A 22,704-nucleotide genomic window follows, 5' to 3' on the forward strand; every position below is an offset into this window, starting at 1 on the left:
GGATGTTCACGGTCAGGGACAAGTCGCTTCCTTGTCCTCTTCAGCAAAAAAACAACAGAGAAGAATGCAGCAGGCGACACAACGGGTTACTCCATGGAGCTCTTTACACATACCGTCCCTGGCTTAGAAAGTGAAGCAGTTAACAGTCCATGCCCATTACAAGTTGAATCTGACATGGAGTGCACTGATGCACAGCCACAGCCAGACTACTATGCTGGTCCTTTGACTCAGACCACAACATTGCCCTCGCAGGGTGCTGATCAAGAATCAGACCCTGATGAGACTATGTTGCCCCATCACGAACGCTATACCACCGACCGACACGGTGACACAGACGAAGTTGCACACGAGCTACAAGAAGAGGTAATAGATGACCCAGTTCTTGACCCCGATTGGCAGCCATTGGGGGAACAGGGTGCAGGCGGCAGCAGTTCAGAAGCGGAGGAGGAGGGGCCGCAGCAGGCATCAACATCGCAACAGGTTCCATCTGCCGGGCCCGTATCTTGCCCAAAACGCGTGGCAAAGCCAAAACCTGTTGGAGGACAGCGTGGCCATCCGGTTAAAGCTCAGTCTGCAATGCCTGAAAAGGTATCCGATGCTAGAAAGAGTGCAGTCTGGCATTTTTTTAAACAACATCCAATTGATCAGCGCAAAGTCATCTGTCAAAAATGTTCAACTACCTTAAGCAGAGGACAGAATCTGAAAAGTCTCAATACAAGTTGCATGCATAGACATTTAACCACCATGCATTTGCAAGCCTGGACTAACTACCAAACGTCCCTTAAGGTTGTAGCACCCTCGGCCAATGAAGCTAGTCAGCAACGCAACATCCCTTCCGGCAGTGTAGGGCCACCATTTTCCGCACCACCTGCAGTATCTGTGCAGGTTTCTTAGCCAGGCCAAAGCCGTCAGGGTCAGGGAATCACCAGTTTCGTAGTAGGAAACACTGCATCTAGGGCACCGGTGGCAACAATACCATCTCCCACCGTCTCTCAGTCTGCCATGTCCACCGGCACCCCCGCTAGTTCCACGATCTCCAGCTCTCCAGTCCAGCTCACCCTACATGAGACTATGGTTAGAAAAAGGAAGTACTTAGCCTCGCATCCGCGTACACAGGGTTTGAACGCACACATAGCTAGACTAATCTCGTTAGAGATGATGCCCTATCGGTTAGTTGAAAGCGAAGCTTTCAAAACCCTGATGGACTACGCTGTACCACGCTACGAGCTACCCAATCGACACTTTTTTTCCAGAAAAGCCATCCCAGCCCTCCACCAGCATGTTAAAGAGCGCATCGTCCATGCACTCAGGCAATCTGTGAGCACAAAGGTGCATCTGACAACAGATGCATGGACCAGTAGGCATGGCCAGGGACGTTACGTGTCCATCACGGCACACTGGGTAAATGTGGTGGATGCAGGGTCCACAGGGGACAGCAAGTTTGGAACAGTTCTGCCTAGCCCACGGTCTAGGAAACAATTGGCTGTAGCCGTTCGCACCCCCTCCTCCTCCTCTTCGTCCTCCTGCAGAAGCGAGAGCTCGTCCACAGACCGCAGTCGCACAACCACTCCATCCGCAGCTGCCACTGTTGCACACCAGGTCTCCCATTATGGGGCAGCTACTGGCAAACGTCAGCAGGCTGTATTGGCTATGAAGTGTTTGGGCGACAACAGACACACCGCGGAAGTTCTGTCCGAGTTCTTGCAGAAAGAAACGCAGTCGTGGCTGGGCACTGTAGATCTTGAGGCAGGCAAGGTAGTGAGTGATAACGGAAGGAATTTCATGGCTGCCATCTCCCTTTCCCAACTGAAACACATTCCTTGCCTGGCTCACACCTTAAACCTGGTGGTGCAGTGCTTCCTGAAAAGTTATCCGGGGTTATCCGACCTGCTCCTCAAAGTGCGTGGACTTTGCTCACATATCCGCCGTTCGCCCGTACACTCCAGCCGTATGCAGACCTATCAGCGTTCTTTGAACCTTCCCCAGCATCGCCTAATCATAGACGTTGCAACAAGGTGGAACTCAACACTGCACATGCTTCAGAGACTGTGTGAACAGAGGCGGGCTGTTATGTTTTTGTGGGAGGATACACATACACGGGCAGGCAGTAGGATGGCAGACATGGAGTTGTCAGGTGTGCAGTGGTCGAAGATTCAAGACATGTGTCAAGTCCTTCAGTGTTTTGAGGAATGCACACGGCTGGTTAGTGCAAACAACGCCATAATAAGCATGAGCATCCCCCTAATGCGTCTGCTGATGCAAAGTTTGACGCACATAAAGGATCAGGCGTCTGCAGCTGAGGAAGAGGAAAGCCTTGATGACAGTCAGCCATTGTCTGGCCAGGGCAGTGTACAGGACGAGGTAGCGGGCGAAGAGGAGGAGGAGGACGAGGAGGATGATGGGGATGATTATATTTTTAATGAGGAAGCTTTTCCGGGGCCACTGGAAATTGGTGGCGCGGCAAGGCCGGGTTCTGGTTTTTTGAGGGACACAAGTGACGTGGATTTGCCTGAAACTGCCCCTCAACCAAGCACAACCGCAGATTTGAGAACTGGAACTTTGGCCCACATGGCGGATTATGCCTTACGTATCCTCAAAAGGGACACACGCATAACTAAAATGATGAATGATGACGATTACTGGTTGGCCTGCCTCCTTGATCCTCGCTATAAAGGCAAATTGCAAAATATAATGCCACATGAGAACTTGGAACTAATATTAGCAACCAAACAATCAACTCTTGTTGACCGTTTGCTTCTGGCATTCCCTGCACACAGCGCCCGTGATCGTTCTCACACGAGCTGCAGGGGCCAGCAGACCAGAGGAGTTAGAGGGGCAGAAATCAGAAGTGGCGTTGGCCAGAGGGGTTTTCTGACCAGGTTGTGGAGTGATTTTGCTATGACCGCAGACAGGACAGGTACTGCAGCATCAATTCAAAGTGACAGGAGACAACATTTGTCCAGTATGGTTACAAACTATTTTTCATCCCTTATCGATGTTCTCCCTCAACCGTCATTCCCATTTGATTACTGGGCATCAAAATTAGACACCTGGCCAGAATTGGCAGAATATGCATTGCAGGAGCTTGCTTGCCCGGCAGCTAGTGTCCTATCAGAAAGAGTATTCAGTGCTGCAGGTTCAACACTAACAGAAAAAAGGACTCGTCTGGCTACCCAAAATGTAGATGATCTAACCTTCATTAAAATGAACCACAACTGGATTTCGAAATCTTTTGCCCCACCTTGCCCGGCTGACACCTAGCTTTCCTATGAAAAGGTCTTGCCTGTGGACTATTCTGAATGCCTTTTCCAATCTCGTAATTTTCTGCACCTGATTGTCCAGCATACGACATGTTTACACCTCACTAAATGGCCAAACTCCCCACACGGGGCCGTGGTATCGACACTTGGCGACAGCACCCGTGAGAGTGCAGTTTGTCTGAAGAGGTGGGTGAGCCCGCTTTTGGTCGACGGCACTGCCACTGGGTCCCTCCTAGTACAATAAAGTGTCTCTGGCGGTGGTGGTGCGCACCCAACGTCAGACACACCGTTGTAATATGAGGGGCCCTGGGCCTGTACCGCCGGCCACAAGACAGTTTCCCCCCACCCCAGCTCAAACAGTGCTCTACCACTTGCAAAATTATCTCACAGCTCCACCAATGTTTAGTCTATGCGCTGACATCCTTCAATGCCTGCCACTGACAATACCATTGTATTGACATTTTTGTTATGTTAGGCCTTCGATGCCTGTCTGTGGTCACTCCTTCCACTAGGCCTCCACTGACCACACCACTGCTGCCCGTGTACCTCTGGAACCAATTTAAAATTGCCTACAGCCATGTGTTATTATTTTAGGCCTTCGATGCCTGTCTGCGGTGACTCCTTCCACTAGGCCTCCACTGACCACACCACTGCTGCCCGTGTACCCCTGCAACCAATTTAAAATTGCCTACAGCCATGTGTTATTATTTTAGGCCTTCGATGCCTGTCTGCGGTGACTCCTTCCACTAGGCCTCCACTGACCACACCACTGCTGCCCGTGTACCCCTGTAACCAATTTAGAATTGCCTACAGCCATGTGTTATTATTTTAGGCCTTCGATGCCTGTCTGCGGTCACTCCTTCCACTAGGCCTCCACTGACCACACCACTGCTGCCCGTGTACCCCTGGAACCAATTTAAAATTGCCTACAGCCATGTGTTATTATTTTAGGCCTTCGATGCCTGTCTGCGGTCACTCCTTCCACTAGGCCTCCACTGACCACACCACTGCTGCCCGTGTACCCCTGGAACCAATTTAAAATTGCCTACAGCCAGCCCAATTTTTTTATTTTAGGCCTTCGATGCCTGTCTGCGGTCCATTCTTTCAACTACTACTACACTGACCAGGGCACTGCTGCCCGTGTACCCCTGGAACCAATTTAAAATTGCCTACAGCCATGTGTTATTATTTTAGGCCTTCGATGCCTGTCTGTGGTCACTCCTTCCACTAGGCCTCCACTGACCACACCACTGCTGCCCGTGTACCCCTGGAACCAATTTAAAATTGCCTACAGCCATGTGTTATTATTTTAGGCCTTCGATGCCTGTCTGTGGTCACTCCTTCCACTAGGCCTCCACTGACCACACCACTGCTGCCCGTGTACCCCTGGAACCAATTTAAAATTGCCTACAGCCATGTGTTATTATTTTAGGCCTTCGATGCCTGTCTGCGGTCACTCCTTCCACTAGGCCTCCACTGACCACACCACTGTTGCCCGTGTACCCCTGGAACCAATTTAAAATTGCCTACAGCCAGCCCAATTTTTTTATTTTAGGCCTTCGATGCCTGTCTGCGGTCCATTCTTTCAACTACTACTACACTGACCAGGGCACTGCTGCCCGTGTACCCCTGGAACCAATTTAAAATTGCCTACAGCTATGTGTTATTATTTTAGGCCTTCGATGCCTGTCTGTGGTCACTCCTTCCACTAGGCCTCCACTGACCACACCACTGCTGCCCGTGTACCCCTGGAACCAATTTAAAATTGCCTACAGCCATGTGTTATTATTTTAGGCCTTCGATGCCTGTCTGCGGTCACTCCTTCCACTAGGCCTCCACTGACCACACCACTGCTGCCCGTGTACCCCTGGAACCAATTTAAAATTGCCTACAGCCATGTGTTATTATTTTAGGCCTTCGATGCCTGTCTGCGGTCACTCCTTCCACTAGGCCTCCACTGACCACACCACTGCTGCCCGTGTACCCCTGGAACCAATTTAAAATTGCCTACAGCCATGTGTTATTATTTTAGGCCTTCGATGCCTGTCTGCGGTCACTCCTTCCACTAGGCCTCCACTGACCACACCACTGCTGCCCGTGTACCCCTGGAACCAATTTAAAATTGCCTACAGCCAGCCCAATTTTTTTATTTTAGGCCTTCGATGCCTGTCTGCGGTCCATTCTTTCAACTACTACTACACTGACCAGGGCACTGCTGCCCGTGTACCCCTGGAACCAATTTAAAATTGCCTACAGCCATGTGTTATTATTTTAGGCCTTCGATGCCTGTCTGTGGTCACTCCTTCCACTAGGCCTCCACTGACCACACCACTGCTGCCCGTGTACCCCTGGAACCAATTTAAAATTGCCTACAGCCATGTGTTATTATTTTAGGCCTTCGATGCCTGTCTGTGGTCACTCCTTCCACTAGGCCTCCACTGACCACACCACTGCTGCCCGTGTACCCCTGGAACCAATTTAAAATTGCCTACAGCCATGTGTTATTATTTTAGGCCTTCGATGCCTGTCTGCGGTCACTCCTTCCACTAGGCCTCCACTGACCACACCACTGCTGCCCGTGTACCCCTGGAACCAATATAAAATTGCCTACAGCCATGTGTTATTATTTTAGGCCTTCGATGCCTGTCTGCGGTCACTCCTTCCACTAGGCCTCCACTGACCACACCACTGCTGCCCGTGTACCCCTGGAACCAATTTAAAATTGCCTACAGCCAGCCCAATTTTTTTATTTTAGGCCTTCGATGCCTGTCTGCGGTCCATTCTTTCAACTACTACTACACTGATTAGGGCACTGCTGCCCGTGTACCCCTGGAACCAATTTAAAATTGCCTACAGCCATGTGTTATTATTTTAGGCCTTCGATGCCTGTCTGTGGTCACTCCTTCCACTAGGCCTCCACTGACCACACCACTGCTGCCCGTGTACCCCTGGAACCAATTTAAAATTGCCTACAGCCATGTGTTATTATTTTAGGCCTTCGATGCCTGTCTGCGGTCACTCCTTCCACTAGGCCTCCACTGACCACACCACTGCTGCCCGTGTACCCCTGGAACCAATTTAAAATTGCCTACAGCCATGTGTTATTATTTTAGGCCTTCGATGCCTGTCTGCGGTCACTCCTTCCACTAGGCCTCCACTGACCACACCACTGCTGCCCGTGTACCCCTGGAACCAATTTAAAATTGCCTACAGCCATGTGTTATTATTTTAGGCCTTCGATGCCTGTCTGCGGTCACTCCTTCCACTAGGCCTCCACTGACCACACCACTGCTGCCCGTGTACCCCTGGAACCAATTTAAAATTGCCTACAGCCAGCCCAATTTTTTTATTTTAGGCCTTCGATGCCTGTCTGCGGTCCATTCTTTCAACTACTACTACACTGACCAGGGCACTGCTGCCCGTGTACCCCTGGAACCAATTTAAAATTGCCTACAGCCATGTGTTATTATTTTAGGCCTTCGATGCCTGTCTGTGGTCACTCCTTCCATTAGGCCTCCACTGACTACACCACTGCTGCCCGTGTACCCCTGGAACCAACATCAGAAAATATAAAAATAAGTATTTTGCTTATAAAAAAGAAAATACTGGAGAGATATCAAATGCAGACATTTTAACATTAAAAACAAACACATACAACAAAAATCTGGTACAGTACTAAAAATGGCCACCAGCTACAATAACTTTCTCCTGCAAGTAGTTAACTGAAAGGTTTTTTCAATTTTAAACACAGATATGGCATCCACCGAGTGTTGTCCTGTCGCGTCTTCTTTATATTATTGCCAAGAAGATGCAAAACAATGAAAATAATAAAATCATTATTTACCAAAAAAATAGAGTAAGTCAAAACCACATTGCAAATAAACATTCATTACAAATAAAGAAGCAGGGCGCGTCCGAGGGTGAGTATATACCTAATAAGAATATAATCACCCTCGGACGCGCCCTGCTTCTTTCCGACAGCCTTCCTTCCTAAGAATCAGCCCTTCCGTGGTGTAGAGAGAGGGTTTGTTACACTCCAAGGTGTTCCCCAGGTTGCCTTTCCTGAGCTTCGATCTTCCGGCTCTCGTTTAGTAGTTGTTGGAAACTACGCTGCATTAGGCCTACAAATTGGGTATGGGGTGTAGAGAGATGGTGTGTTCCACTCCAAGGTGTTTTCCAGGTTGCCTTTCCTGAGCTTCGATCTTCCGGCTCTCGTTTAGTAGTTCTTGGAAACTACACTGCATTAGGACTACAAATTGGGTATGGGGTGTAGAGAGATGGTGTGTTCCACTCCAAGGTGTTCCCCAGGTTTCCTCGCCAATGCTTCGATCTTCATGCTCTTGTTTAGTAGTTGTTGGAAACTACACTGCATTAGGCCTACAAATTGGGTATGGGGTGTAGAGAGATGGTGTGTTCCACTCCAAGGTGTTCTCCAGGTTGCCTTTCCTGAGCTTCGATCTTCCGGCTCTCGTTTAGTAGTTCTTGGAAACTACACTGCATTAGGCCTACAAATTGGGTATGGGGTGTAGAGAGATGGTGTGTTCCACTCCAAGGTGTTCTACAGGTTGCCTTTCCTGAACTTCTATCTTCAGGCTCTCATTAAATTGTGGTTAAACGGAACAACTGCATTTGGCGTACTAGTTGGTTTGGGGCCTACTATCGGTGTCTGCCACTCCTTGCTGTTCTCCTGGTTTCCTGTCCTGAAATTCCGTTTTCAGGCGCTCGTTAAGTAGTTGTTAATGTTAGACTGCATTTTGCCTACTAGTTGGGTTGGGGCCTACTATCGGTGTCTGCCACTCCTTGCTGTTCTCCTCCACTGAACAAAGCTGTGCCGCCTGTTTACTACGGTTGCCAATTTTGAACTGCATTTCGACTACTTACTGATTTGGGCCTACTCTCTGTGTCAGCCTCTCATTCCAGTTGTCCTCCACTGCAATGCCCCCTGGTTATTCCTGTGTTACCAATTTTGAACTGCATTTAGCCAACTTTATTCTTTGGGCCTATATCTGTGTTTCCTCCTCATCCTGCCCATTGCCCAGCCAGTGATAGATGAGTCTGCTGGTACATTGACCCATAACGCAACATTTCCCGTGCACGCTACACTGCAAGATTGTGACCCTGCTGAAAGTCAGGTCCCCCTTCCCGCATACCATACCACCTTACACGGGGACAAACAGGAAGGTGCAGATGAAAGTGCAGGTTCCTTCATCAGGTGGGGGGAGGAATACTAGTTGGCGACGTCACTGGCACAGGGCCTCTCATGGTACGCAAAAGTGTTGCTGCCGGTGGGAGGCGCCCCCGCCGTGCAAACACACCGCTGTACTTTGAGGGGCCCTGTGCCAGTGCCAATGCCAACGAGTGGGCCCCCCCTGCTTGCTCAGGTTCACAGCACTTGCAAAGTTGAAATACTTACCTCTCCCTGCTCCACTGCCGTGACGTGGTCCAGATTTCCTGGGCCCACTAATTACTTGAACCAGCCCTACCCACCACAACTTTAGCCAAATGACCCCCAATTTCAAATGCTTTCCAATTATTATAAGGTAAATTACGCTTGACAAGCTTCATTAAGAAGAATGGATGGTTTTGACATTAAAATGGGCACTCTAGGTGTTTCCCTGGCCCCCACTCACTGCCGACTATGCTGCCCCATTGACTTGCATTGGGTTTCGTGTTTCGGTCGATCCCGACTTTACGTCATAATCGGCCGATTTCACTCGACCCGACTTTTGAGATAGTCGGGTTTCGCGAAACCCGGCTCGACTCTAAAAAGGTCAAGGTCGCTCAACTCTATTCGTGACATCACGGTCATGTGACCGCGACGTCACCGCAGGTCCTGGTCGCACAGCAACTGTGACCGGACGGCCGCGTGCAGCGCTGAGACTTCAGAGGGTGAGTATAACATGATTTTTTATTTTTTAACCCCAAATATGGTTCCCAGGGCCTGGAGGAGAGTCTCCTCTCCTCCACCCCGGGTAGGAACCGCACATTATCCGCTTACTTCCCGCAACGTGGGCACAGCCCCATGCGGGAAGTAAGCGGTTCAATGTATTCCTATGGGTACAGAATCGCAGCGATTCTGCACAAAGAAGTGACATGCTGCGGGTTTTAAACCGCTGCGTTCCCGCGCGGTTTTTCCCGCAGCATGTGCACAGCGGTTTGCGGTTTCCATAGGGTTTACATGTTACTGTAAACGCTATGGAAACTGCTGCGGACCCGCAGCATCAAAATTGCGGCGGTTCCGCGGTAAAAACCGCAAAGTGTGAATATAGCCTAAGACTTCCATGAAAGCTGGTGAACACTCAGGTAATTGTCAGGACGTTACATCCCTGACATGTGTCCTGTGCACTAAGGACTGGTTATGGTGCTATGGTTAGCAAGGAAGAGTCAATGTAACCCTTGCTGTGCTGACCAAAGATGTCACACCTGTTCCAAGACCAGTGCGGATGATATGGAAGGATTCCAGATGATTTCCAAGGCGAGCCAATGTAAGTCCAGGTTTCTAAAGGTGACACTGCACAGATATTAAAGCTACATTTCATCTATGAACTTTGTTTTCTTATCAACATTTGAATTTATGGACTTTGATTGGCACATGACACATGGTCTCTACATATCTACATGCTATCATCTATTTCAAAAGACTTATATTAAAGATTGTTTTAAAAGAACCAAGAAGAAGAACCAATATGAAGCCCAGATGACATCACACCTGAGATGCTTCAAGTAGATATAGGGAAGTATAATTATATAATTTTATATGAATATTAGTCACGGCTTACCATAACATGAATTTACATATCATTATATTATTGAGAACATATAACAATATTATTATTGATATTATTATTTATTACATCATTTTGCCAAAGAAGAAAGTAGATCTTATTAATTTGAGGGTTCCAATCAATGCCTGTCACCCTCAAAAGGGGGAATTGTTAAATATTACCGTAATTGAATCATTCTGTACTGAGCACATTGCTTATTGCTGACACTATCAAAAGTTATTTCTGTGTATGTAGCTCAGAGTATAAGTTAACACCATATACAGGGAACACGTGATCTGTGTTGGACATATATAAACGTCTCTTAGGAGGGTGTGGGGGTCTTTTGTCACGTGGGACGGTCACCTCCCTTCCTACACATCATTCTCCATGGACATCCGACAAGGAAGGAACAACAGGTGATAGCGGAAGCCATGATGACCTTCAAACTTCACACAGACAGACGGTTTTACCATTCAGGAACTTGGGAAAGATGAGTAACAAGACAAACGCTGATATCTACACATGGACAATCTATTTTTATGTTTTCTGCAATTTGGTTTTTCTGTGGACTATTCAATAAACCACTATACTTCTCATCAGAATACCATGACATTTTTCTTTTAAGAATAACGCACCTGGTTAAGTCTTGATTAAATATTTTTGCGCAATAACCATTTTTAACAACGACTTTCATCCATTACCTTTTTCTTGGTGGCCTTTTCTTGCATATTAATATCCCCATTTCTGTACCAAAAGCTACATTTTATTATAAAGCATGTTTTTTTAATATTTATTTCAATAAAATTATGTATTTTTATGGCTTTCTGCTTCCGTGCGCTTTTTTTAAATGTTTTTTGGTAATATTGGAAGTTTGGCCGCTGATCTAGACAGTGTTTTTCTTTGATGTACTTATATATTTGTTGGTGACATGTGGGGACACATTTTGCATTTTTTATTGTTACAAGGGAATGTGCCAGTTACTGATGGTGATGAGAGGACACTTCTGACAAGCAGATTCCTTAAGTTGGGGGGCTGTTTATAGGAGAGAAGTGGTAGTTCTGGGAATATGTGTTTTAATTTGTGATCTCTGTGGAATATGGGTTGGAGATCAGCACCCACTTTCCTCAGGATGCTCATGTGGCTGTTGTATGTGACCACAAGAGGCATCCTGCTGTTATCCTCTTTCAGTTTGCAATCCAGAAGGCAGTTTCTTGGGATCCTTGTAGTCCTGTGGATCTGTCCAACTATTACCAGTGGATCCTGGAAGGCCTATCAGCTCTGGTATTGGGACTTTAACTTAGAATATCTCAGGTTGGGTGGAGAACATTCTGAAACCCTTGGTGAGGCGCACACCCAGCTATATCCAGGACACCACGGATGTTCTTTGCAAATTGTCAGCACTGGGCCCACTTCCAGAGGACACGATACTAGCCACCATGGATGTAGAGTCTCTCTACATCCTCATGAGGATGGAATTGCAGCAAACAAATATTTCCTTCAAAAGAACAATGTAGCCACAGAACCAACACTGCAATTTATCAGGTTTGTGCGCCATCACAACTATTTTTCTTTTGGGAACTGTCACGATAATGTGAATATGCCATGTTTGAGTATCTGCCTAGCCTTACAAGACACATGCTGCGGGCTATTCTGACCCACCTTCTTTCCCTTCCCACTGCCTTTGCTGGTATAGGCACAAACCCCTATGGCCGTGTTCCTGTGTAACTTGAAAATCCAGTGTGGGGCCCTGACCCTCCTCACTCCTTCCTTCATCCCTCCTGTAGGAATTTCTTTGTCTCCAACCACCTGGGCTTGCTGTGTGTGGGGGAGATATTAAAGAAGCCATAATGCGACGCCAGTGTATGATAGAAATATGACAGATACATATTTGGAACGTGCTTGGAAGAGCCTGAGCTGGAGGAGCCTGAACCGGAGGACGCGGCAGCTGCGCTGATGGAGTCTGACGGTTGTGGAACGATCGCAGCTGGGATGTCAGAGCAGTGGGACTACGAGCAGGTGGTGAGTGGAACTCAGTCCCAAACCCCAGAGCACAGCCCTGTGTTTGTGGACGGTCTGTCTCTCGGTCCAGCACTCGGATATCAGGAAGGAGAAGGCACCTTCCCATCCCCTGGGCAGGCAGCGTGGATAGCAGGGGTGATCGAAGGAAAGGAGAGGAGGTCCAGGCGGAACTGCGCCGACCAGGAGGTGGCGCTATGGCTGGACGGCAGACCCATGGGGTCCTGGCATATACTCACTGGTCTTGAGGGTATGCCTTTATCCGTGAGGCCTACACAAATGACAAGGTGTACGTGAACGCTAGTTCCATTATATTCCAGAGGCCCTTAAGGGAAGATTAGGTCACTTTTTTCAAAGAGGATGGACTTTGCTGTCGCAGTCACTCTGATATCCCCAGAGGACAACCCGGAACTGTATGGGCACCGGGAGTGAGCAAAATCATCCTCATCTTCTTGGTGTATGGAACGGCCGAGCTCTGCCCCTCCCTTGTTGTTGAGGCGGGGGACATGACACCTGCGATGGAGCCACCATCACCTGCAGGAGCCCGATGTGGAACAATGATTAAAAATGACCACCCCCTTTTAAAAGAGAGTTGTGCTTGTTGCACCTATGGACGAGAATGGGACTGTTCTGGGTCCCTGTGGGCACAGGAGCCCTGTAGCACTGGAGTTGAGTGCAGTGTGGCCGGTACAGTCACAGTTGGAACGTTCACGTTGAACATTGTTTTCCCCTCCCCAAATTCTGTTGCGCCTCTCGTGCTGGATTGCAGGAATTTAACTCGGAGGGGGTTACGTGCCCTTGGACTGAAAACGGACTGTATGTAGCTGCTGCAAAAGACTGTTTTAGTTTGCCATGTGTAACCTGAGTTTTATTCCTAGAAAAAAAAAGAGCGGCCTGCATTTGTTAAAGGGCTGTACTCCGTGCAAAGGAGGGAGGAGGAAGGACTACACCAGGAGTATATGGACTGTAGCTGATGAGAATGTGGTGAGTTCTAATGTGAACTGTGTACGTGCTCGAGTCCTGGAAATAAAAGGGACCGGAGCCAATTGAACTTGTAGTGTTAACTGGATGACCCAAGGATTGTGCCGGTTCACGGAGAACTGTAGCTAAGTGCCTGCCCAAGGCATATTGGTGGCTAAAAGGCCAGAGGTGAATGTAAAAAAAAACAAAAAACAGACACTTATGAGGAGCAAAAGGACTTTAGTGTGGTTAACTAAATTAAAAAGTGTGTTTTACATTAAAGTTATGTTACACAGACACTGTATGGTAGGGGATGACCATATTTTAGGAGGGAGGAGTGTAAGGGGGTGACAGGCCGTCATATGCCCCCCTTTGGACAGTATTGACACTGAATGTGTGTGGTTGCTGCAAATGTATTCATTTAATGTTGTTATGAAGATATAGGGACAGTGTAGGACTTAGATAGTAGGGGGAACATAGTAAAATAGAATAGGGAATTAGTTAGACCAATACGATAAGTCTAGTTAAGAGGGGCTAACGTAGAGTAGTTCTGGGAAGCTTCCTGGAGTTATTCAGAGAGAGAGAGAGAGAGAGTGTGAGTCGGGAGCAAGGACAGTCATGTCCAGAGGGAATGTTTAAGTCAAGGAGCCCAGCAATCCACGGCCTAAGAGCTGACAGTCACATTCTAGTGGAGGAATGTCTGGGCAGCATAAGAATGGTAGCAGCTAACTTCATGGGAACTACCCTTAACGTCCAAGGCCTACGGCCTCTACCTTTACCTTTGGAGAGGGAAGCGGGTGGGGAACTCCTGAAGTGGCTTAGTCTGACCAGTCAGGAAGCTGGAGGATCGGTGGATATTCCACGAGGAGAAAGGGACAGTACAGGGAACAGAATGGTGATATTCTGAGATGAATCTTGTGCTGTTTCTGTGACTAAATTGGACGAGCTGAGTAAAATTGTTTTGTTGAAGATGAACCTGGACTCTGACGGTCATTGTGTGATGTTAAAAGAAAAGGAACCCCGGCAATGTGGAATGGACCCTGAGTTACAAGTGAGTGGACTGCAATGTGTTAATGGGACAAAGGGCCAGGGTGCACTGAAACTGCCACCGTTGGCCACGACTACTACTGGCCTCTCCTCCGTTTCATGAGCGCTATCCGTCTTTCACGAATAGCACTCCTACCTATGTCTATGAGGCCATTCACATGTCCGATTTTTTACTCAGACTGAATGGTCCAAGGAAAATATCGGAAACAGGCCAATTTTGATCCAAGCATTGGATCAAAATCAGCAATGCAAGTCAATGGGTTAGTGAAAAAAATTGGACTGCTCTCAGTTGACATCCGAGTGCAGTCCGATTTTCTCGGACTGTCAGAACGGAGAAGGTGAAGAACTTCTTTAAAAAAAATATCTCCTTGTACAAAAAAAATCGGATGACACTCATGCCACACTTTGATCAAACTGTGATTAAACTCTGATCAGAATAATTTTCTCGTAAACTTTTTTTTTTTTTTTTTTTAAATCAGATACATTTTTATTAAGGAAAACAATTATAACATATGACATCAAGCTATTGTTCACATATAATCACATTTTTATTAACAAAACTCCCCCCCTCCCCCCCTTTGAGACCCCCTCAGTGTCTTCCTCATTTCCCATCCAATATTCTTTCCCCAATCCATATGCAATTGTATAGTATGAACATCATCTATAACATAATGCATCCTCCCCACAAATTTAATCCCATTCTATCCATGGCTGCCATATCTTTTGAAATACGTTGAGTTTATTTCTCTTAGTATATATACTTTTTCCAATAAAATTATATGATCCGCCTGTGTAAGAAAGTCTCATCTAGTCGGAGGCTCCTCTCTAATCCAGAACCGAGCTATCAATTTGCTTGTATGAATAACAATCTAGCAATCGCCAGTTTGCCATAGATACCGCTGCTATTTCTTCCACATAACCTAATATACAGACCAAAGGGTCTCTGGGAATGACGCACCTATATACCAATCCAATCCGATTCAATACAACTGTCCAGAAGGCGGACAATCTAGGGCAGTGCCACAGCATGTGTAACATGTCTGCCCGTTCCTGCGAACATCGTGGACACTCGGAATCAGACCTCAAACCCATCTTGAACAGTCTATCGGGAGTTCTGTAAGCTCTATCAATCACGTATAATTGAGACATCCTCACAGGTTCGCTCATAGAGATCTTAGTCACGTATTCTAAAATAGATTCCCATCTATCATCATTTATCTCTCCCAATTCAGCTTCCCATTTCACTCTAGACTTGATGGGATGTTTATTCTCGTAAACTTTTTAACATCTACAAACATGGTGTGTCCTAAAAAGATAATCCACATATCTCAGGTGCTTGGACCCCAATAAATACCCTCTAGATGAATGTTAGCCCCATGCATTATCATATATTAGATGACTGTCCATTTTGGATTTTAGCTGCGCCCGCCAACCATCTATGTGCATGACAGTGCTTCCCAAACACTATCCAATGCTCCATAATACTCTGTGCAGATTCCAATTGAGCTTTCTGCCAGAGATGCTCTGCGAATTACCCGACATATGCCACCTACAGGTTCCCATTCTTCTACTCAATTATTAAAGGGAGAGATTCCATGGGCAGCATGAATCAGACACGGAATACGCTATTGCAGCTTTGTATGTTTTCATAAATCAGACTTTTATTGTTTTACAGTCAAATTAGAGTAGACATACAATTAAAGAATCATGAAACACAACAAAAACTTGACAATGCTTAAGTTTGCTTAACCCCTTCACGACATGTACTGCGCTGCGGGAACTGCATTTCTGCCAGCGGCAGTACTAATACGGCGGCATGATTGCTCAGTCTCACGGTGAGCACTGCAGCGATCGCTTGCGATTGTCAGCTGTATGTGACAGTGCTAATGCCGATTGTGGACATTTAACCCCTCTGATGCCGCTGTCAGTAGTGACAGCGACATAGAGAACAATCGCGCAGGGAGAGGTCTGACTGCTCTCTCCCACCGGAACAATGCGATGCTATCGCTTTGCTCCGGCGGTATCCATGGAGACACCAGGCTCCAAGATGGCCGCAGGGTCCTTCCAGGTCCTGCAGGGAGGTGGCTTGCGAGCGCCTGCAGAGAACAGGACTTGGAAAGCCTCCTTCACTGCCTGTCAGATTGCTGATCTGATACTGTGCTATGCAAAGTGTCAGATCAGCGATCTGACATGATATAGGAATGTCCCACCCTGGGTCAATGTTATACAGTTAACCCCTTCAAGTCGCGGCCCTTTTTCGTTTTTGCGTTTTCATTTTTCACTTCCCTCCTTCCCAGAGCCGTAACTTTTTTATTTTTCCATCAATATGGTCATGTGAGGGCTTATTTTTTGCGGGACGAGTTGTACTTTTGAACGACACCATTGGTTTTACCATGTCTTTTACTAGAAAACGGGAAAAAAATTCCAAGTGCGGTGAAATTGCAAAAAAAGTGCAATCCCACACTTGTTTTTGTTTGGCTTTTTTGCTAGGTTCATTAAATGCTAAAACTAACTTGCCACTGTGATTCTCTAGGTCATTACGAGTTCATAGACATCTAACATGACTAGGTCATTTTTTATCCAAGTGGTGAAAAAAAATTCCAAACTTTGCTTAAAAAAATAAAAATAAAAAGTGCCATTTTCCGATACCCGTAGCGTCTCCATTTTTTGTGATCTGGGGTCGGGTGAGGGCTTATTTTTTGTGTGCCGAGCTGACGTTTTTAATGATACCATTTCGGTGCAGATACGTTCTTTTGATCGCCCATTATTGCATTTTAATGCAATGTCGCGGCGACCAAAACAACGTAATTCTGGCGTTTCGGATTTTTTTCTTGCTACGCTGTTTAGCGATCAGGTTATTGCTTTTTTTTATTGATAGACCGGGCGATTCTGAACGCGGCGATACCAAATATGTGTAGGTTTGTTTTTGTTTTTTAATGGTTTTATTTAGGATGGGGCGAAAGGGGGGTGATTTAAACTTTTATATTTTTTTCATATTTTTAAAAACATTTTTTTTTTTACTTGTGCCATGCTTCAATTGCCTCCATGGGAGGCTAGAAGCTGGCATAGCCTGATCGGCTCTGCTACATAGCAGCGATCATCAGATTGCTGCTATGTAGCTGAAATGCAGGTGTGCTGTGAGCGCCGACCACAGGGGGGCGCTCACAGCAGGCCTGCATCAGTAACCATAGAGGTCTCAAGGACCTCTATGGTTACCTTCCTGATGCGTCGCCGACCCCCGATCATGTGACGGGGGTCGGCGATGACATCATTTCCGGTCGCCCGGCCGGAAGCGTCGGTTAAATGCCGCTGTCTGCGTTTGACAGTGGCATTTAACAGGTTAATAGCGGCGGGTGAATAGCATTAGTGAAGGGATTGGTCCACTTGCGCTTAATAGTCACCGCAGTCTCCAAAATGTCATGCATTGAGTAAGATCATTCTGATCGAAACGCGTCGCATGTACTCTGCACTTATACTTCTGCACCTTGGCAAGGATCTGCTGTACATATTTTTAACGAGGAAATAAAGTTTGGAAGTTTTAAGGAGCTGGAACGCTTTTTTTCTATTTTCTTCACTACTTACTCATCCTGGTCCGAGATGAAGTTCCGTGCACCTGCGTGGATCGGTGAGCTGGCTGTGGCTTTTTAGTCTTTTTACTTAGAATAGCGATTTCACCCGCCGCTATTGCGCGCACATGTCAGCTGTACAAAACAGCTGACATGTCGCGACTTTGATGTGGGCTCACCGCCGGAGCCCACATCAAAGGGGGAGACACGACATGCGCCGTACTATTACTGCGCATGTCATGAAACGGTTAAAAAAAAATTAGAATGTGTAAAAATATTTTTTTTTAAATCCCCAAATAAAGAAAAAAAATATTTTCCAATAAATCCATTTATTTAAGTATATAAAAAAACAATAAAAGTACACATATTTGGTATTATCACATTCATAACGACCCGACCTATAAAACTGTCCCACTAGTTAACCCCTTCAGTGAACAACGTAAAAAAAAATAGATGCAGAACGATGCAAAAAAAATGCTTTATCATACCGCTGAACAAAAAGTGCAATAAAACGCGATAAGACGGATGTAAATAAAAATGGGACCACTGAAAACGTCATCTTGTCCCGCAAAAAACAAGCCCCCATACATTATCATCAGCGAAAAATAAAAAAGTTATAGCTCTCAATAAAGCGACAAAAAATAAATTTTTTCTATAAAAGTTTTTATTGTGTAAAAGCGCCAAAACATGAAAAAATATAAATGAGGTATCGCTGTAATCATACTGACCCGAAGAATAAAACTGAATTGCTGTTTTTTGAAAAATGTTTAGAATTGAGAGTCCTCAGTGGTTGATACCTTTTAATGGCTAACTGAAAAGATGGTAACAAATTGCAAGCTTTCGAGACTACACAGGTCTCTTCATCAGGCAAAGACTAAAACAAATTCTGAAGAATCACATATTTATGCACAACATAGCACAGACAATTTGCTTGCAATTTGTTACTATCTTTTCAGTTAGCCATTAAAAGGTATCAACCACTGAGGACTCTCAATTCTAAATATTTTTCTATCTACTGGCTAACACGGTACCAAGATATATATCTTTGCTGTTTTTTGCTCATTCTGCCGCCCAAAAATCGGAATAAAAAAAAGGTCATGTGCCCGAAAATGGTACTAATAAAATCGTCAACTCATCCCCCAAAAAATAAGACCTCACATGACTTTGGGCCAAAATTTGGAAAAATTATAGCTCTCAAAAACTATTTTTGCAATAAAAAGCATCTTTTAGTGTGTGAGAGCTGCCAAACATAAAAACCCGCTATAAATAGTAAATCAAACCCCCCTTCAACACCCCCGTAATTAGGAAAAAATAATAAAATAAAAAAAGCAATTTTATTTCCATTTTCCCATTAGGGTTAGGGCTACAGTTAGGGTTATTGTTGGGATTAGAGGTGTGTTAGGGTTAGGTTTGTGGCTAGGGTTGGGATTAGGGGTGTGGTTTAGGGATATGGTTAGGGTTGGGATTAGGGTTAGGGGTGTGTTGGGGTTACGGTTTGAGTTAGAATAGGGGGGTTTCCACTGTTTAGGCACATCAGGGGCTCTCCAAACGTGACATGGCGTCCTATCTCAATTCCAGCCAATTTTGCATTGAAAAGTCAAACGGCGTTCCTTCCCTTCCGAGCTCTGCCGTGCGCCCAAACAGTGGTTTACCCCCATATATGGGGTATCAGCGTACTCCGGAAAAATTGCACAATTTTTGGGGTCCAATTTCTCTTGTTACCCTTGGGAAAATTAAAAAGATTGGATCTGAAAAAAATTTTTTAGGAAAAAAAGTTACATTTTCTTTTTTTTTTTAAACATTCCAAAAATTACTGTGAAGCGCCTGAAGGGTTAATAAACTTCTTGAATGTGGTTTTGAGCACCTTGAGGGGTGCAGTTTTTAGAATGGTGTCACTTTTGGGTATTTTCTATCCTATAGACCCTCAAAGTGACTTCAAATGTGATGTGGTCCCCAAAAAAAGGTGTTGTAAAAATGAGAAATCGCTGGTTAACTTTTAACCCTTATAACTTCCAAACAAAAAGAAAATTTGGTTCCAAAATTGTGCTGCTGTAAAGTAGACATGTGGGGAATGTTAATTTTCAAGTATTTTGTGTGACATATCTCTCTGATTTAAGGGCAGAAAAATTCAGTTTAAAAATTGCTGAATTTGCAAAATTTTCGCCATATCTCAGTTTTTTTCATAAATAAAAACAAATCACATCGAAGAAACTTTACTACTAAGATGAAGTACAATATGACACGAGAAAACAATGTCAGAATCACCGGGATCCATAGAAGCGTACCGCATAAAGGGACAGTGGTCAGAATTGTAAAAATTGGCCAGGTCATTAACATGCAAACCACCCTTGGGGATTAAGGGGCTAAAAGTCTCCTGATGAGTCGCCTTTGGTGAGGACGATGAAACCCATAGAAATAAGAGGCTTTGAGAGTGTGTATACGTCACTTCGCCCTATATGCTGAAATGTGGTGTATTTGTTCTTTTCAATTAGTCACCTACTGACTAATCTCCAGAGGGTGAATTATGGGTATAGTTTTATATTTGGAATCAATAAAGTTTAGTTTCATCCTTTTATCACAAAACATGAGGAATGACAAAAGACAACCCATTTAAGAAGATCCAATTTTGGTTAAACCTGTTCCAACATTATAAACATAAAAAAGGCTTCTCCCCTATGTGACGTCTCTGATGTTTATTAACAGATGATTTCCAAGTAAAATATTTCCCACATTTTGAACAGGAATAAGGCTTCTCACCTGTGTGAGTTCTCTGGTGACTAACAAGATGACATTTCCGGTAAAACGATTTGCCACATTCTGAACAAGAAAAAGGCTTCTCCCCTGTGTGAGCTCTCTGGTGGTTAACAAGATGCGATTTCTGGTAAAAACATTTCCCACATTCTGAACAGGAAAAAAGCTTCTCCCCTGTGTGAGCTCTCTGGTGGTTAATAAAATCTGATTTATGTGCAAAACATTTTCCACATTCTGTACAGGAAAAAGGCTTCTCCCCTGTGTGAGTTTTCTGGTGTTTAACAAGATGTGATTTCTGGTAAAAACATTTCCCACATTCTGAACAGGAAAAAGGCTTCTCCCCTGTGTGAGCTCTCTGGTGGTTAACAAGACGTGATTTCTGGTAAAAACATTTCCCACATTCTGAACAGGAAAACAGCTTCTCCCCTGTGTGAGCTCTCTGGTGGTGAACAAAATCTGATTTACGTACAAAACATTTCCCACATTCTGAACAGGAAAATGGCTTCTCCCCTGTGTGAGTTTTATGGTGACTAACAAGATGTGATTTCTGGTAAAACCATTTCCCACATTCTGAACAGGAAAAAGGCTTCTCTCCAGTGTGGATTCTCTGGTGCCTAACACAAGCTGATTTAATGTTAAAACATTTCCCACATTCTGAACAGGAAAAAGGCTTCTCTTCTGTGTGAGTTATTTGGTGTGTAACAAGACTCCCTTTCTGTTTAAAACATTTCCCACATTTTGAACATGAAAAAGGCTTCTCCCCTGTGTGGATTCTCTGGTGCTTAACAAAAGCTGATTTCTTGTTAAAACATTTCCCACATTCTGGACATGAAAATGACTTATTTGCTTTAGGAGCAGTTTGTTTTTTAATGCCTCTTTTGTGACTTTGATTTTCCTTAGTAGTCGGCAATGAATCAGAAGATGGGACCTGTTTCATAGGATCAGATGACAGGTCTTTGCTGTGAATGGATGATGATGATATATCTGAAGTAACAGCAATCACTTCAGTTGTATCTTGTAGGATCTCAAGATCATCAGATTTAAAAAATGAAGATGTCAGCTGTCCCTCTGATCTCCTGGTACAGTCATCTGCTAAGATAAAAAACAATTTTTTTAATAAAATATCCTTGAGTTTTATATTTTTGAACATTTCTACTTAAACTGTCCATAAAAATGGCAAGCTATGTAAAAAAACTTTATTTACCAAGACAATGACAGTTCACAGACTAATAGAAAACCTTGTTGGATGAGCAAGTAGTGTGTGGTGTTCAACTTTTTCTTCATGCTGCTTCTCAAATATCAAATAAAAATAAACCAATCAATGTTATGTAGGTCAAAATAATACCAATTCACATCTCACAAAAAAACAAATCCCCACTCAGGTCCATCATCTGTCAATGGAAAAACAGAGGTTCCCACACTATTAGTAGCTCAAAGGCTTTTGAAAAGCAACAGAGTTTCTATAAACCAATCCAGTAAAATCCGCTCTCACTTCTGAGTCTTGCAGTGTGCTCAAACAACATTTAGGATCCCTGTATTTACCAATATTAGGGCTTGTTTCCACTTGCGAGATATACGTCCGAGTCTCGCATGTGGAAACGAAGCTCTGGCGCCGGCACTCCAGAGTGGAGCGTGCAGCCGCATAGCAACACATGCAGCCGCACGCTCCACTCTGGAGTGCCGGCGTCAGAGCTTCGTTTCCACATGCGAGACTCTGACGTATATTTCGCAAGTGGAAACAAGCCCTTATAGTGAGAAGAATCCAGTTAATTTGCAGTGTGTGTCTCCTGGAGCACAATCTGGGCACTATGTGCTAGGTAATAAAATGGCAAATGTGTAATTTTCACTCTCCATCATCCACTTAATTTCTGGAAAGTGGCTGTGGAGTCAAAATATTCATTCCTCCTACACACGTGGTCAAAATTGTTGGTACACCTCGTTTAATGACAGAAAAACCCACAATGGTCACAGAAATAACTTGAATTTGACAAAAGTAATAATAAATAAAAAATCTATGAAAATATGAAAGTCAGACATTGCTTTTCAACCATGCTTCTACAGAATTACAAAAAAATAAATAAACATCATGAAATAGGCTTGGACAGAAATGATGGCACCCTTAACTTATTATTTTGCTGCACAACCCTTTGAGGCAATCACTGCAATCAAAGGATTCCTGTAACTGTCAATGAGACTTCTGCACCTCTCGACAGGTATTTTGTCCACTCCTCAAGAGCAAACTGCTCCAGTTGTCTCGTGTTTGAAGGTTGCCTTTTCCAGACGGCATGTTTCAGCTCCTTCCAAAGATGCTCAATAGGATTTAGATCAACAAAACATCCT

At 44.9% G+C, this 22,704-nt stretch overlaps 2 protein-coding genes across 2 annotated transcripts in view; one reads left to right on the forward strand and one right to left on the reverse strand.

Moving 5' to 3' along the window:
- LOC138662919 (gastrula zinc finger protein XlCGF57.1-like) overlaps window positions 1–22,704 on the forward strand; it is a 380,865-nt gene that overhangs the window by 43,453 nt on the left and 314,708 nt on the right. The window lies entirely within an intron of this gene.
- The window catches only part of LOC138662922 (gastrula zinc finger protein XlCGF57.1-like), a 28,412-nt gene continuing 20,347 nt past the window's right edge, over window positions 14,640–22,704 (reverse strand). The window contains exon 7 of the mRNA XM_069748926.1: window positions 14,640–21,456. Within this exon, the coding sequence (XP_069605027.1) occupies window positions 20,261–21,456 (1,196 nt within the window). The 3' untranslated portion in view covers window positions 14,640–20,260. The remainder of the gene's footprint in view (window positions 21,457–22,704) is intronic.

The sequence above is a fragment of the Ranitomeya imitator genome, chromosome 2, assembly GCF_032444005.1.
Source record: "Ranitomeya imitator isolate aRanImi1 chromosome 2, aRanImi1.pri, whole genome shotgun sequence".
Lineage (NCBI taxonomy): Eukaryota > Metazoa > Chordata > Amphibia > Anura > Dendrobatidae > Ranitomeya > Ranitomeya imitator.